Source organism: Metarhizium album (genome assembly GCF_000804445.1).
Source record: "Metarhizium album ARSEF 1941 chromosome Unknown scaffold_16, whole genome shotgun sequence".
Taxonomy (NCBI): domain Eukaryota; kingdom Fungi; phylum Ascomycota; class Sordariomycetes; order Hypocreales; family Clavicipitaceae; genus Metarhizium; species Metarhizium album.
Window position 1 is genome coordinate 467,912 of NW_024467590.1, and position 12,420 is coordinate 480,331.

The 12,420-nt window shown below is 54.9% G+C and overlaps 3 protein-coding genes across 3 annotated transcripts; 2 read left to right on the forward strand and 1 right to left on the reverse strand.

Annotated features, from left to right (window-relative positions):
* Window positions 1-729: 729 nt before the first annotated feature.
* Window positions 730-4,478, forward strand: MAM_05927 (ATPase, AAA-type, core; the record flags this gene model as incomplete). Its single annotated transcript, XM_040824725.1, has 2 exons — window positions 730-846; window positions 921-4,478. 2 exons carry the CDS (start codon window positions 730-732, stop codon window positions 4,476-4,478), a joined length of 3,675 nt encoding a protein of 1,224 aa, XP_040677407.1.
* A 73-nt stretch (window positions 4,479-4,551) lies between these two features.
* MAM_05928 (uncharacterized protein) lies at window positions 4,552-5,451 on the forward strand (the record flags this gene model as incomplete). The annotated part of the gene is made up of 1 exon (XM_040824726.1): window positions 4,552-5,451. One exon carries the CDS (start codon window positions 4,552-4,554, stop codon window positions 5,449-5,451), a length of 900 nt encoding a protein of 299 aa, XP_040677408.1.
* A 392-nt stretch (window positions 5,452-5,843) lies between these two features.
* Window positions 5,844-11,009, reverse strand: MAM_05929 (chromo domain-containing protein 1; the record flags this gene model as incomplete). Its single annotated transcript, XM_040824727.1, has 5 exons — window positions 5,844-6,018; window positions 6,081-10,302; window positions 10,370-10,457; window positions 10,516-10,542; window positions 10,602-11,009. The coding sequence occupies 5 exons, from the start codon at window positions 11,007-11,009 to the stop codon at window positions 5,844-5,846; spliced, it is 4,920 nt and encodes a 1,639-aa protein (XP_040677409.1).
* Between the last annotated feature and the right edge of the window lie 1,411 nt (window positions 11,010-12,420).

Below are 12,420 nucleotides of genomic sequence, written 5' to 3' on the forward strand. Positions count from 1 at the left end.
GCTAGGCAGGTCAAGAACAAACGTACGGCCACACATTGACGTTCCGGAGGGAGATGCTTCCTAAGAGAAGTGGTGCTTTGATGGCCCGGGTGGTTGAGCGCTGGTTTGAGCGAGGAAAGAAATAAATGGCAATCGTTTATGAGTATATTGAGGAAGGTGTGAGCAAACCAGAGTCTGTTCAGCCGGTGCTGGATTTCACTACAACATCTTTTCATTACAATATCAATATATTAAATGGCAGGCGGAGGTCTACTCGCGAGTCCGTTGCGTGTCTGAAGTTGGAGACTCGGTAGATCCATGCCTACCACCGCATGTCGTTCTAGTTTCAAATTGAAGAACCAAAAATGCAGAGAAACGACAAGTTGCGAGCAAGAACCACGACAATTTTTCATCGTACGTTACATGATAGCCTGCACACGTGCACCATCTATTTATTTGCCTCATTGTACGGAAGAGTACGTACTCTGTAGTTACTCTGTACTCCGGGGTAGGGAAACTGCCGGCTGCCGTCGGCACGTGGACCTGCCTCGGTCTGGGGTTTGGGCGGCGGGCGGGTCACCGGCACGCCGGCATGACATCGTCTCGAGGGCTTTTTTCCCCCAACCACTCTCGAGCCTTGCTTGGCCCAAATCAGAATCGACACCAGCTTTTTCTTCCCCGTGCCTGGCTGCTCCGCCGGGTGACGGGCTGCGACTCTGCTCCTTTGTCCATGGTTCCCAGTCGTCCACCATGGCCCCCAGGAAGAATGCGCAGTCCACCACTGCAGAGCTCTCGCTCGTCCACCTGAAGAACTGCTTGGTCAACCTTCCGCCGTCGCTGGTGTCCCTGCTCCTCGATCTGAACACTGTATGTCGCCATATCGTTGGTCCTGCTCGATTGGACAAATCAGCATCTGCTGACCACCTTGCCCTTCCCCACAGCCCGTCCAAAATGTCATCGTCGAGCTTGCTTACAAGCCTGCTTCCTCCTCTTCCTCCTCGGGCGGCCAACCGCCATCGCCACAGTCCATTTTCGTGGGTTGGACGGGCATGCCCAGCAGGAGACGGGCGGCGCCGCTCGTGACCCGCGATGGAATCAGCGGCAGTCGAGGTTCCCGAGACCAGGAGATCCAGGTCGTCGAAATCGATGCGACGCTGGCAAACACCTTGGACCTCCACGACGGTCAAAAGGTCACCGCCACGGTTCACGTCGATCCGCCCGTCGCACACACCATCAGCATTGAGCCACTGACTCCTGAGGATTGGGAGATGATTGAGCTGCATGCTACGTTCCTCGAACTCAACCTCCAATCGCAAATCCGAGCCCTTCCAAATCCTGAATACAACAGTGGCAGAACAACACATCCGCTAACATTGCATCTGTCACCCACATCTACCGCCAGCATCAAGGTGGTGTCCTTGGATCCTGCGCCCCCGGTCGACTTGGCCTTTGTCAAGCTGTCACCCAACGCCGAGGTCATCGTCGCTCCAAAAGTGAGAGCCAAGACCTCTCAGGCCAGCGGCGACCACCGCAGCGTCGCCAGCACCTCCAAGTCCAGACGCAGCGGGGGAAGCACGATGCGAAGAAGAAGCGCGAGGGAGGAGTCGAAGCCTGCCGCGTTTTTTCGAGCCGTTGAACGGTCCGCCTGCCAGGAATGGTTCGATGATGGGCTGCTGAGTCCCGACATTAGCATTTGGGTTGACCGCGATCACCTACTCTCGAGCTCGTTCAGAGGCGTTGCATACGTCGTTGTCGACGTTATCAAGCCAGCAGGTCTGCAGAAACCCCAGGCTGAGGATGGCACCGCGCTGCCGGTCTCAATAGTCTCGTCAAAGGTTGTGGCACGCTTAAAACCCTGGGATGACCCGCCTGATGGTCAAACGGCAGCTCTCTCGTCTCCTCTGTGTGCCGTTCTGGGTTGCCCGGGCATTGTTGGCGGCGTGGTCAAGATACAGGCCGCACCACCACCTCTTCCTAAAGGGGCTGTGCAGAGCGTCAAGGTGTTCCCCTTTGCGACTGGGTCAAAGACGAATGAAGGTCTCAAGTTCGGCAGTGACTCCAAGGCGGAGAAGGAGGAATCAGCCAAGCGTTTCAGACACATGTATTCCGGCGCGAGTAATGCCGAGGGCTTGCTACAAGGACCCATCACCGACGGCATGGTTGTCGGAGTCTACAGCGAATTGGAGGCGCCTCAAGGTTGGCAAGGCGGCTTCATCAGGTTTGAGTACGCCGCCGAATATGCCGCCCAAGAACCTGGCAAGGACGCAACGTATTGGGCTGCCGGCTTGGACGAGAAGACGCAAATCGAATTCCACCAGCCGCAGGCCCGACCGCCTTGGATTGCCCACACAGACGTCTTTGACTTGCTGCCAAAGAACGGCTCTCTCTTGGTTGGAATAGACTCACTGCTTGAGAATGTGCAAAAGCAACTATCCCACCTCTCATCGGTCCTACTGACGGGTGGCATGGGTTCTGGCAAGACATCAGTGGCAAAGCACATGGCCGAGAAGTTGCGCCAGGAACTGTTGTTTCACAGCATTTATTTCTCATGCCGGAAACTGGTAAACGACGAAACGAGAATTTCAACCATCAAGGAGACCCTCACCCGCATCTTCATGTCGGCAAGCTGGGGGGCAAGGCTAGGGGGCAGGGCTGTCGTAGTTCTGGATGACCTGGACAAGTTGTGTCCCGTGGAGACAGAACTCCAAGTGGGCAACGACAATGGCCGGAGCAGACAGGTCAGCGAGACCATTCGCTCCATTGTCAGGCAGTTTTGCACCAGAGATGGTGGAATCGTCTTGCTCGCCACAGCCGCAGGCAAAGACTCTCTCAACAACGTCGTTGTAAGCGGCCACGTGATTCGAGAAATCGTCGAGCTCAAGGCGCCTGACAGGGAGGCGAGAAGGAGGGTAATGGAATACATTGCGCGACAAGGCTCCATGGCAGACAAGGACCCAGACGGCTCGGACAGCAACCTCAGCCGTCCACCAACGTCTGATGGCGGCACAATGGGCGACGACACTGAAGCGTGGTTGCACGGCTCAGACGCGGAGAAGAGGCCAAAGCCCAAATCCGCCGGCTTCGTCATCGACTCGGACCTCGACTTTCTCGACGTGGCGGGCTTGACCGACGGATACATGCCGGGCGATTTGAGCGTCCTCGTGGCTCGAGCCCGGAACGAAGCCGTTATCCGTTGCATTGCCGAATCACCACCCGATGCCACTGATGGCGCCGTTCGCCTGAGCCGCGTCGACTTTGACCGTGCGTTGAAGGGATTCACCCCAGCTCCCCTTCGCAACGTTGCGCTGCAGAGCTCCAAGACGACGTTCGAGTCCATCGGAGGCCTGCACGAGACACGCCGTGTCTTGTTGGAAACGCTCGAATACCCCACGAGATACGCCCCCATCTTTGCCCAGTGCCCTCTCCGTCTGCGGTCCGGTCTCTTGTTGTATGGCTATCCTGGCTGCGGCAAGACTCTGCTGGCAAGTGCCGTGGCCGGCGAGTGCGGGCTCAACTTCATCAGCGTCAAGGGTCCGGAGATCCTGAACAAGTACATCGGTGCCTCGGAGAAGAGCGTCCGCGACCTGTTTGATCGCGCCCAAGCGGCCAAGCCGTGCGTGCTCTTCTTTGACGAGTTCGACTCCATCGCCCCCAAGAGGGGACACGACTCGACCGGCGTCACGGATCGGGTCGTCAACCAGCTGCTCACGCAGATGGATGGCGCAGAGGGCCTGTCGGGCGTCTACGTCCTTGCGGCCACGTCGCGTCCCGACCTCATTGACCCTGCTCTCCTTCGCCCCGGGCGTCTCGACAAGTCCCTTCTCTGCGACCTTCCCTCGGCGGAGGATCGCCTCGACATCATCAAGGCCCTCTTGCAGAGAGTCAGGCTGTCGAGTGGACTCACCGACTCGGACGATGGCTTGGCGGAAATGGCCCGTCGCACCCACGGTTTCTCGGGCGCCGACTTGCAGGCTCTCGTCTCCAACGCCCAGCTAGAGGCCATCCACGACGTTCTCGACGCCGACGCCCCCGCGGCCAGCTCCCGCAGCAGAAGCGGCAACAAAAGCAACTCTGCCGGCGGCAGCAGCTCCTCCACGACGCCCAGCTTTGTCCAGTTCCGCTACGGCGCCGACCCGGCCCCCGGCGGGGACGACGCTTCGCCGAGTAAATCTGCCTCCCTTATCGAAGACGCATCCATCATGTCCAGACTGGAGCAGATCAAGCTCGCCCGCAAAAAGGCCAAGCAAGCAAGGAAGGGCCACTATGCGCCGGAATCGTCCGAGAGCAAGGAGTCGCCGTGGACCGCCGAGGAGCATCGAGAAGTCGTCATCGGGTGGGAGCACTTGGTCAAGGCCCTCGACAAGACGAGAGCAAGTATTAGCGATGACGAAAAGGCTCGTCTACGGAGAATCTACCACGAGTTTGTCGTCGGCAGAAGCGGCCGGATGAGAGACGGACAGGGCAGCATGGAAATTGGCGGACGCAGTAGTCTGATGTAGAGAGCATGTACAATAAACAACCTTTGCGTCGGGGGCACGCGGCTTCACGACCAGACCAGACAAATCCATCACCATGGTCCGTGACGCGGAGTCATCCTCGTCCTATCCACCCATCTCCAACCGCCGTCCTGGCCGCCCTCGAGCCCGAGGTTGGGATACGCCGCCGCCCCCAGCACCTCGCGCCCGTCCTCCGGCAGCGCCAGCGAGACGGCGTGCTGCCCGCCCGCGAGGAACGTCGCCGTCCCGTCCACCGGGTCCATGGCCCAGAAGCGCCCTCGCGGCCCCCCGCGTCGATGAGCGCGAGCATCTCGTCCACGCTCGCCGCCGCCGCCGCCGCCGAGGAGTAGACCGCGTACACGGCGTCCCTGAGGCCCGCGTCTCCGCGCAGCGGCCCCGAGTCCACCTCGCCGACGAACGAGTTGTCCGGACCCTCGGCGCGCAGGATGCCGGTGAGGAGCGCCTGGGCGGCAAAGTCGGCGACGGTGACGGGCGACGAGGCCGCCTTGGAGACGGCCGCGGCCGACGAGAGGACTCGACTCCCTTGGTGAGTCTGGCGGCCCTGACGACGGCGGACTGGGCGACGCGCAGCTCCCTGTCCCACGGGGGCGGCATTTGCACCTCGGTGATGACACACTCACTCGCTCGCTCACTCACTCCTTTCATCTCCGCCACGCAACTCTCCCTGCGTCGCCGACATGAACAAGTGAACCCTCTTCCGCCTCCACAAAACACATTCATGCCGCACAGTGTCGCTCTCATACATGGCATCCCCGCCGAAAACAAAATGGCTTGTATTGCACATAATCTAAAGACGACAGACATGGGCCGCCGCCCGTCCATGCTTGACATCCTTCCTCACCCGAAGCCTGACATCAAGGGGTATTCTATGGTAATACTGTATAACAAGTGGGACGCATCCCTTTTCCTTCAGTTACTCTCCCTGGTGCCCACTGCCCACGCTGCTGCCGCCTGACGAGTTGCGGTGTTTTGTTGTGTTTTTTGGTCACCGACTCAATCTGGCCCAATGCTGCTTTTTCCAACAGCGAGGAAAAGGACGCTCACGTTTCCAGGTGCTCAGACAGCCCGTGTCCCTTGACTCATTTCTTGCTTCAAAGACAACCGAACAAAAAGTTTTCACAAGCCACAGACCATTACAAACTCCTCCGCACCACCTGCTCTTGCCATGCAAATCCGGGTATGTAGTCGCTTCAAGTCTTTTCCGCGCCATAATCTTCAATGCTGTCCCTTGTACCACAACGCCGGTCAATGCAAATGCCAAAAGGAAAAAAAAGTGTCAAAAATTTTGCAGTTGGTCAAGGGTCCCCCGTCTTGTGTGGTCCGGATGTGGTACGTCGATGCTCCCTCTCATACGTCTGAGCTCGGCTCGTCTTTGCGCATCCTCTCTGCTCCATTCATCCGTGTAGAGCTGGATCCTGAATCTTTATTGCGGGCATGAAGTGTACGATACATGTTGCTCAATCGTTTGCCTGTGACGCTCTTGCTAGTATCGTCGACCGGCCAGAGCGCAGCCAGAAAATCCCTAACGTTCCCAGAATTTAGCTTCGTACATCTCATACCTTCATTTCACTACTGCGTACGTACCAAAAATTGTTCTTGAGGCTTTCATCCGCTGCCGTGACGGGGAGCTTTTCGTCTAGAAATGTGCCTATAGCAACTAGCTCTACTCCGAAAATTGCCGCACGCTCTTTGCTCGACTTTACATTGTCTTTGGTCGTAGACAAGATCCGTTCAAAATTTTCGCGTACGGGCTTCAGGAGGTACCAAATCATGGCGTCGTTGTCCCTGTTGCGCTCGTCCTTGTTGTCGCCGATGCGGCGGAGCTCGTCTAAACGGCGCAGAGCTTTGGTTCTTCGCTCATCTTGAGGGCGTGAATAGTGGTCACGATCGCGGTCCCTGTCTCTATCTCTGTAGGAGTCTCGGGCCTGCTCTCTGTCCTTTTCCCTGTGGTAGTCCCGGTGATGGTCTCTGTCTCTCTCTCTGTCTCGCTCGCGCTCGCGATCACGATATCTATCGTCTTCCCGACGTCGTTCATCACGGCGTCGTTCATCGTCATGTCGATGTCGATGTTTGTCATGGCGTCGATCATCATCCTCTCGATAATGACGATGGTGATCGGGTCTATCACGATCACGGTCACGGTCAACGCCGTGTTTGCTTAGCCGACGCCCATCTTGGTGTTTCGGGCTGCGATCATCCTCATATGATCCGTGCTTCCGCTTGAAATCTGGTTTAGCTGAACCGCGATCATCCGTATTGCTTCGAGCCCGCTGATCATCGCGGTCTCGGTCACGATGCTTCCTAACAGCATGAGGAGCGGGTGAGGAAGTTCCACTTCCACGATGGCCGTTGGGCACGCTATTCTTCTTGTTGTTCCGGTGGTGATTTTCCACGATTCGCTGTGCCGCCCGATCGCCAGAGTACTTGGATTGAAGAACAGAGAGCAGATATTCAGATCGACGAACGAGGTGCACTGCACCAGGTGCCTTGAGCTTGTCGTTTGCCTTGTTTCGCTCCTCCTTCTTGCCTACTCTATGTTCCTCCAAGAACAGTTTGTCCTGCATGTCCAGTTCAGGATCGTCCCGGATTTGCACCCACGCTCCAAATCCGTGTCTATCAATACCAACTAGAAGCATGGCGTCCTCTTTGGCCCCCCACGAACATGTGTAGTTGGCACCTTTGGTGGCATCTGGAAGACGATAGGCTTTCCAGTCTGACTGGCTGCGGATCGCCTTTCGCAGAAGCTGCAGTTGCTTGGGCCGCTCAATTGCAGTCTCAGCATTGACCTTTTTCAATTCGCCAAAGTCAATCAGAACAGCTTTCCGGTCCTTCTTTGTCAGACTCTTTCCCGTCTTCTTCTCTTCTTCCACAAGCTTCAAGACGTTGTCATCCACAGCTTGTTGAGCGGCTTTAATGAAGTCGTCTAGCACAGACTTGACAAATTCATGATCTCTCTCCACGAGTTTGGCTTCCTGGATAATATCGGCCTTGCGATAATCCATGGATCCGAACCGAAAGTACGCTTTGATAAGATTTCGCTGCTCCTTGTCGGTCAATGGTCGCTTGGGGTCTGCCAAGAGAGCTCGCTGTTCTTCCTCCTCTTGCTGTTGCTCGCGCTGGCGCTTCTTGAGGCGATCGGCACGATCGTTTTCCTTGTTGCGGTTCTTAATTGTAGCTCTGCGAGGTGCGTTTTCCTCTGCCAACTTGGCAACATATTCGTCGTTCTGGCGTTTCTCCTCGTCCGCTTTGATCTCTGCCAGTTTATCAGCAGGGATGATCTGATCCCAGTCCAAGTTGATTTCATCCACTTTCACGTCGGTGATTTGCATGAAGTTGTCCCAGTCAATGCCACCGCTGCTGAGGTTCATCTTGTCGTCAACTTTGGTCTTGGTAACTTCTGCATTTTCTAGGATCGAGTCGATGTCGAGTTGCTCGAGGCGTTCTTGGTTGCCACTTTGTTCGAACATCTTTGAGGACCTCATCTTCAAAACCATTTGGATATCTTCAGATGATGAAGGGCCGTCAGTCTTGAGTCCCTTCTTATTCAACTTCTCCTTGAATGCTGCTTTGCCGTCGTCAGTGACGCCTGCCTGGATGGTCAAGTATTCCAGCAAAAGTTTATTCCTAGCGCGTTCCAGCACTTCCTCCTCTACCGTCTCTTTGGAAACGAGCCGGTAGATGTTGACAGGTCGTTTCTGGCCGATACGATGAGCTCGAGCCATGGCTTGCAAATCAGCCTGGGGGTTCCAATCAGAGTCAAATATAATGACGGTGTCAGCAGTCATAAGATTGATCCCCAGCCCACCGGCACGAGTCGACAACAAGAAGCAGAAATCATCACTGTCATCGGCATTGAAATGATTGATGGCCATGCGACGTGGACCAGCAGCAATGGTACCGTCAAGTCGCTGGAATTTGTAGCCTCGCAAGGACAGATAATCGCCCAGGATATCAAGCATTTTGACCATTTGACTGAAAATGAGAACTCGGTGGCCATCCTTCTTCAGCTTTGACAGAAGCTGATCGAGGAGCATCATCTTTCCACTGCTGGTAATCAGGCCTTTGATCTGGTCCTCGCGACGGACACTACCGGCCAAGACACGTTCTTCGGCCCCGGGGAACATATAAGGGTGGTTGCTGATCTTCTTGAGCTCCATCATAATGTTCAGCAGTGAGTTTTTGTGGCCACCAGTGGCATCGCACAAGGCAGAATAATTTCTCGTCAAGATGTTTTTGTAGTACTCCAGCTGGACATCAGACAATTCGACACGGATAATCTTTTCCGTCTTTGGCGGCAAATCAGACTCTACCGTTTCTTTTGTTCGTCGCAGAATATACGGCGCAATTGATTTGTGCAGTTCCTCCAGCTTCTCTTGGGCGTCAACTGCGGACAAGGAGTCCAGATCTTCGTCGATATTGACCTTTCCGGGATTCAAGAAATCCAACAAGGCCGACAACTCCGCCAAGTTGTTCTGGATCGGTGTGCCGGTGATGAGAATCTTGCAAGGAACCCCGAAACCTACAAGTCTCGCATATAGCTGTGATTCTCGATTTTTCAAACGATGAGCCTCATCAACGGCAAGCGTCTGCCACTTGATGGTCTGTAGAAACTGCCAGTCTTGCAGGATAAATTCATATGATGTGACAAGAACATTGAATTTTGGTTTCTTCGAATTACCATCAACGAGCAGCTCATTCTCACGTATGATGTTGCGGGCGTCTTCAGGGCCGAGGTAAACGACATAATTGATGTCGGGAGCCCAGTGATTAAATGTATCACACCAGGCGGGAATAACACTGAGAGGGGCCACAACAAGTGACGGGCCCTCTTGTTGACGATCATTTCGAAGCCAACTGAGAAATGAAACAGTCTGTACAGTCTTGCCGAGGCCCATTTCATCAGCCAAAATGACATTGTTACCTCTTGTCCAGTTGAGGCACAAAAAGTTGAGGCCCTTCAGCTGAAATGAGCGGAGCTCACCACCTTGAATATAGGACGGCTGGCTGTCCAACTTGATCATCCTGCCTCGGGTATCTGGATTCGTTTCGCGTCGATCAGATTGCCATGACCGCGATGATCGATCAAGGTACTGATCAATTTTGTCTTGAAATTCGGGGCTGATTTCTGATGCCAGTTCCCAAGTACACTCCTCGTATGTGAGGCCCTTCCACTTGATGTAGTACTCGGGGTCATCTTCCCCGTCGCGAACATTGACCACTCGCTCAACTTTGGTGTAGTCCTCGAAGGCATCCTCATCTCGTTCCCTGTCAAGGAAAAACTGCTCCTTTGTCTCGGGAGGGATGTCATCTCCAAATCGTATGTCGAGCTCCTGTTCGACAACTTTTCGGAAATAGTTTTCAACCTTGCGAAAACCACGCATGTTACGCAACGACTCAATGGATTCCCAAGTGTCATGCAAATGAGACTTTCCCTGCCACTTGATGAAATATTCAAAGTCGTGACGGCTGGAGTCATACTGCAGATCGAGCCCGTCTTTGAGGCGGTGACGCACCACCTTTTCGACATATGGTGAATCGTCAACGTAGTCGGCAACATAATATGCTGATGCGACGTCCGCCTCGTCTTCATCGTATTCAAAGTCGCTTTCCTCATACATGCCCTGCTGGACCTGCTGAGCAGCCCTGCGGCTAGACCATCTTTTCTCGGCAAGCGCAACGGCAGGTTGCGACTCTCTCTGCAGTCTCGCCTTTTTTAGCTGGCTCTTTGCTCGAGCTCCGCCGTACGTGTCGGAATCAGAATCGGACTCGTTAGAGGGTTGTAAAATAGGTGTGCCTCTCTTGGACGCTGGTGACGGTAGGATGACGGTCAGTGTGCTGCGGAGGAAGCCCTGGTGGCAAGAGGAAAAACTCACAAGTCTGAGATGTGTTGACGCGCCGTCTCTTTGCTTGGCGTCGATTCACAGGCTCATCATCTTCCGAGTCGGAGTTATCAGAATCCACCTGGGGTTGCGTTAGTCAAATGCGACACGGTCGAGAGAGTCTCGTCAGCGAGCCATACCAATTTTTTCGTCTCTCTAGCGCGTGTCTGGATGATTGTCAGCAACTGCAATTAATGCCGCATATTGACCGCTCTTTGAAACATACGCTTCTTCGGAGCCCATAGAGCTCTGGGTTTTCCCGCATATAGTCTTCTTCGGCTACCGCTGCTTTACGTTTTGGAGGGCGACTGGAGGCTGGCGAGCTCTCGCGGTCTACCTCAGCGTCACCATGGGGGGTAGCCACGCTCTCCTGCATGTCAAAGTCACCATCATCGGAAGCATTGTCTGGCCTAGATCCATCATCATCCGACGACGCCCCATCTTGGTCGACGTGGTTTGGCGTTTCTTGGGGTTGGGCTTCCGAGGTCGACGGCGATGAGCGGTCCATTGGGCTTTCCCGGGCATTGGAGATATCGGTATCGCTCTGGCCGACCTCGACGTCAACTGGGGGGGTGATGGCATCGTCCGGCGACATGTGTCCGTTGACAGGACCCATCACAACCGGGGAGCTCATGGTAGCTGCTTTCGCGCGTACAGCTTGCTGGGAGAAGCAAATGTTAGCAGACGTTCTGTGAAGCCTCATCTGCCAGAGGAATGCACTGGGTCGGTTTAGGGGGGCTCGCGACACGAAGTAACGCCCTTCAAAGTCGTTTACGACTGAAATTGATGGAACAATGGATGTAATCGCATTCACACGTGGGTTGGTGATGGCCAGGCTGGCGGACACGGATGAGGCGATTGCAAAGTGAGGTGGCCAGTGGAGGCAACGTCGAGGGCTCAACTGCATCCGGATCATCGATAAACATCGTGCTCATCACTTTGGAGCATTGGACATGGCGTATCCGAGCCCGGAGCGCGTTGATACCGACGCAGCGACGTTGAAGATGATGGCGAATGGCTAACATGCGGCTGGGAAACAGAGAGTGGCACGGGCGGCCAGGGGACGAGGCAAGGACGACTTACAAGTCATTCATGGATGGAATGGCGGTCATGTAGTCAACAGCATCAGAGATGAATGCCGGATTCCTGTAGAGAAGCCCGGGTTGTGCCGAGTAGCAGACCGTAGACTGGGGTCACTTGGTGTTGGAAGGGGACTGACGGTGGGAATATCAGTTATAAAAAAAGCACCAGTGGAGAGAGAGTCGGGAAAGAGTTGGAGAGGCACTCGCCCAGCCGTCTTTGTACGGAGTACCCAAAGCCCCAGCTGGGCCAGACCTTGTTGGGCCCTGCAGTGACGGGGCTAGCCTGGCGGTACCTCGTCACGTGACTGCCGCCAAGCCAAATGTGCGCGCGCCGGGCAGCAGGAAGGATGTCCCGGGACTTTCGAGATGAAGATGAATTCCTCCGAGACTACAGATGGAGTTGTCAAGAAGACGGGAGGGGCTGCGGTGAGGTCCAGCCCTTGGGCGACCGAGGGCAGAGAAGCTCCGTACCAGGTACAGATGAAGTTAAATAGAGAAATATGTTCAAGAATATAGATTGGAAATGCAATGTAGAGAAGGGTACTTTCATCGCGACGATCCGCTGCGCTACTCTTGCTCCTTCACTTCCGCTATATGAATAAGATTGGTATATCGTGATGTGTTGATGTAGATCTATATATCTTGATGAGAATGAAACTCTGAGAAGAAGACCGGTGCGTTCATCACTCTGTTCCGCTACGCTGCACTCGTTCCTTCACGCCCGCGGTGAATGACTCTACGGTCGCCTAGGGCTCCCTGCGTTGGCAGCTGCCGCGTCGCCAGTTCCTTGGAATACCTCTGTCGCCCCTGGGGGCTCTGTCGAGAGACACTACCTCAGTCGCTCCGCTGACTTCGTGGTTCCTCATATCTTCGTATATTTAGTCTGTCACACGATAGCAGGGGCACTAAAGCTAGAAATTACGTAGATAATACAAAAAAGCCTTAATTAAGCTATATGTAATA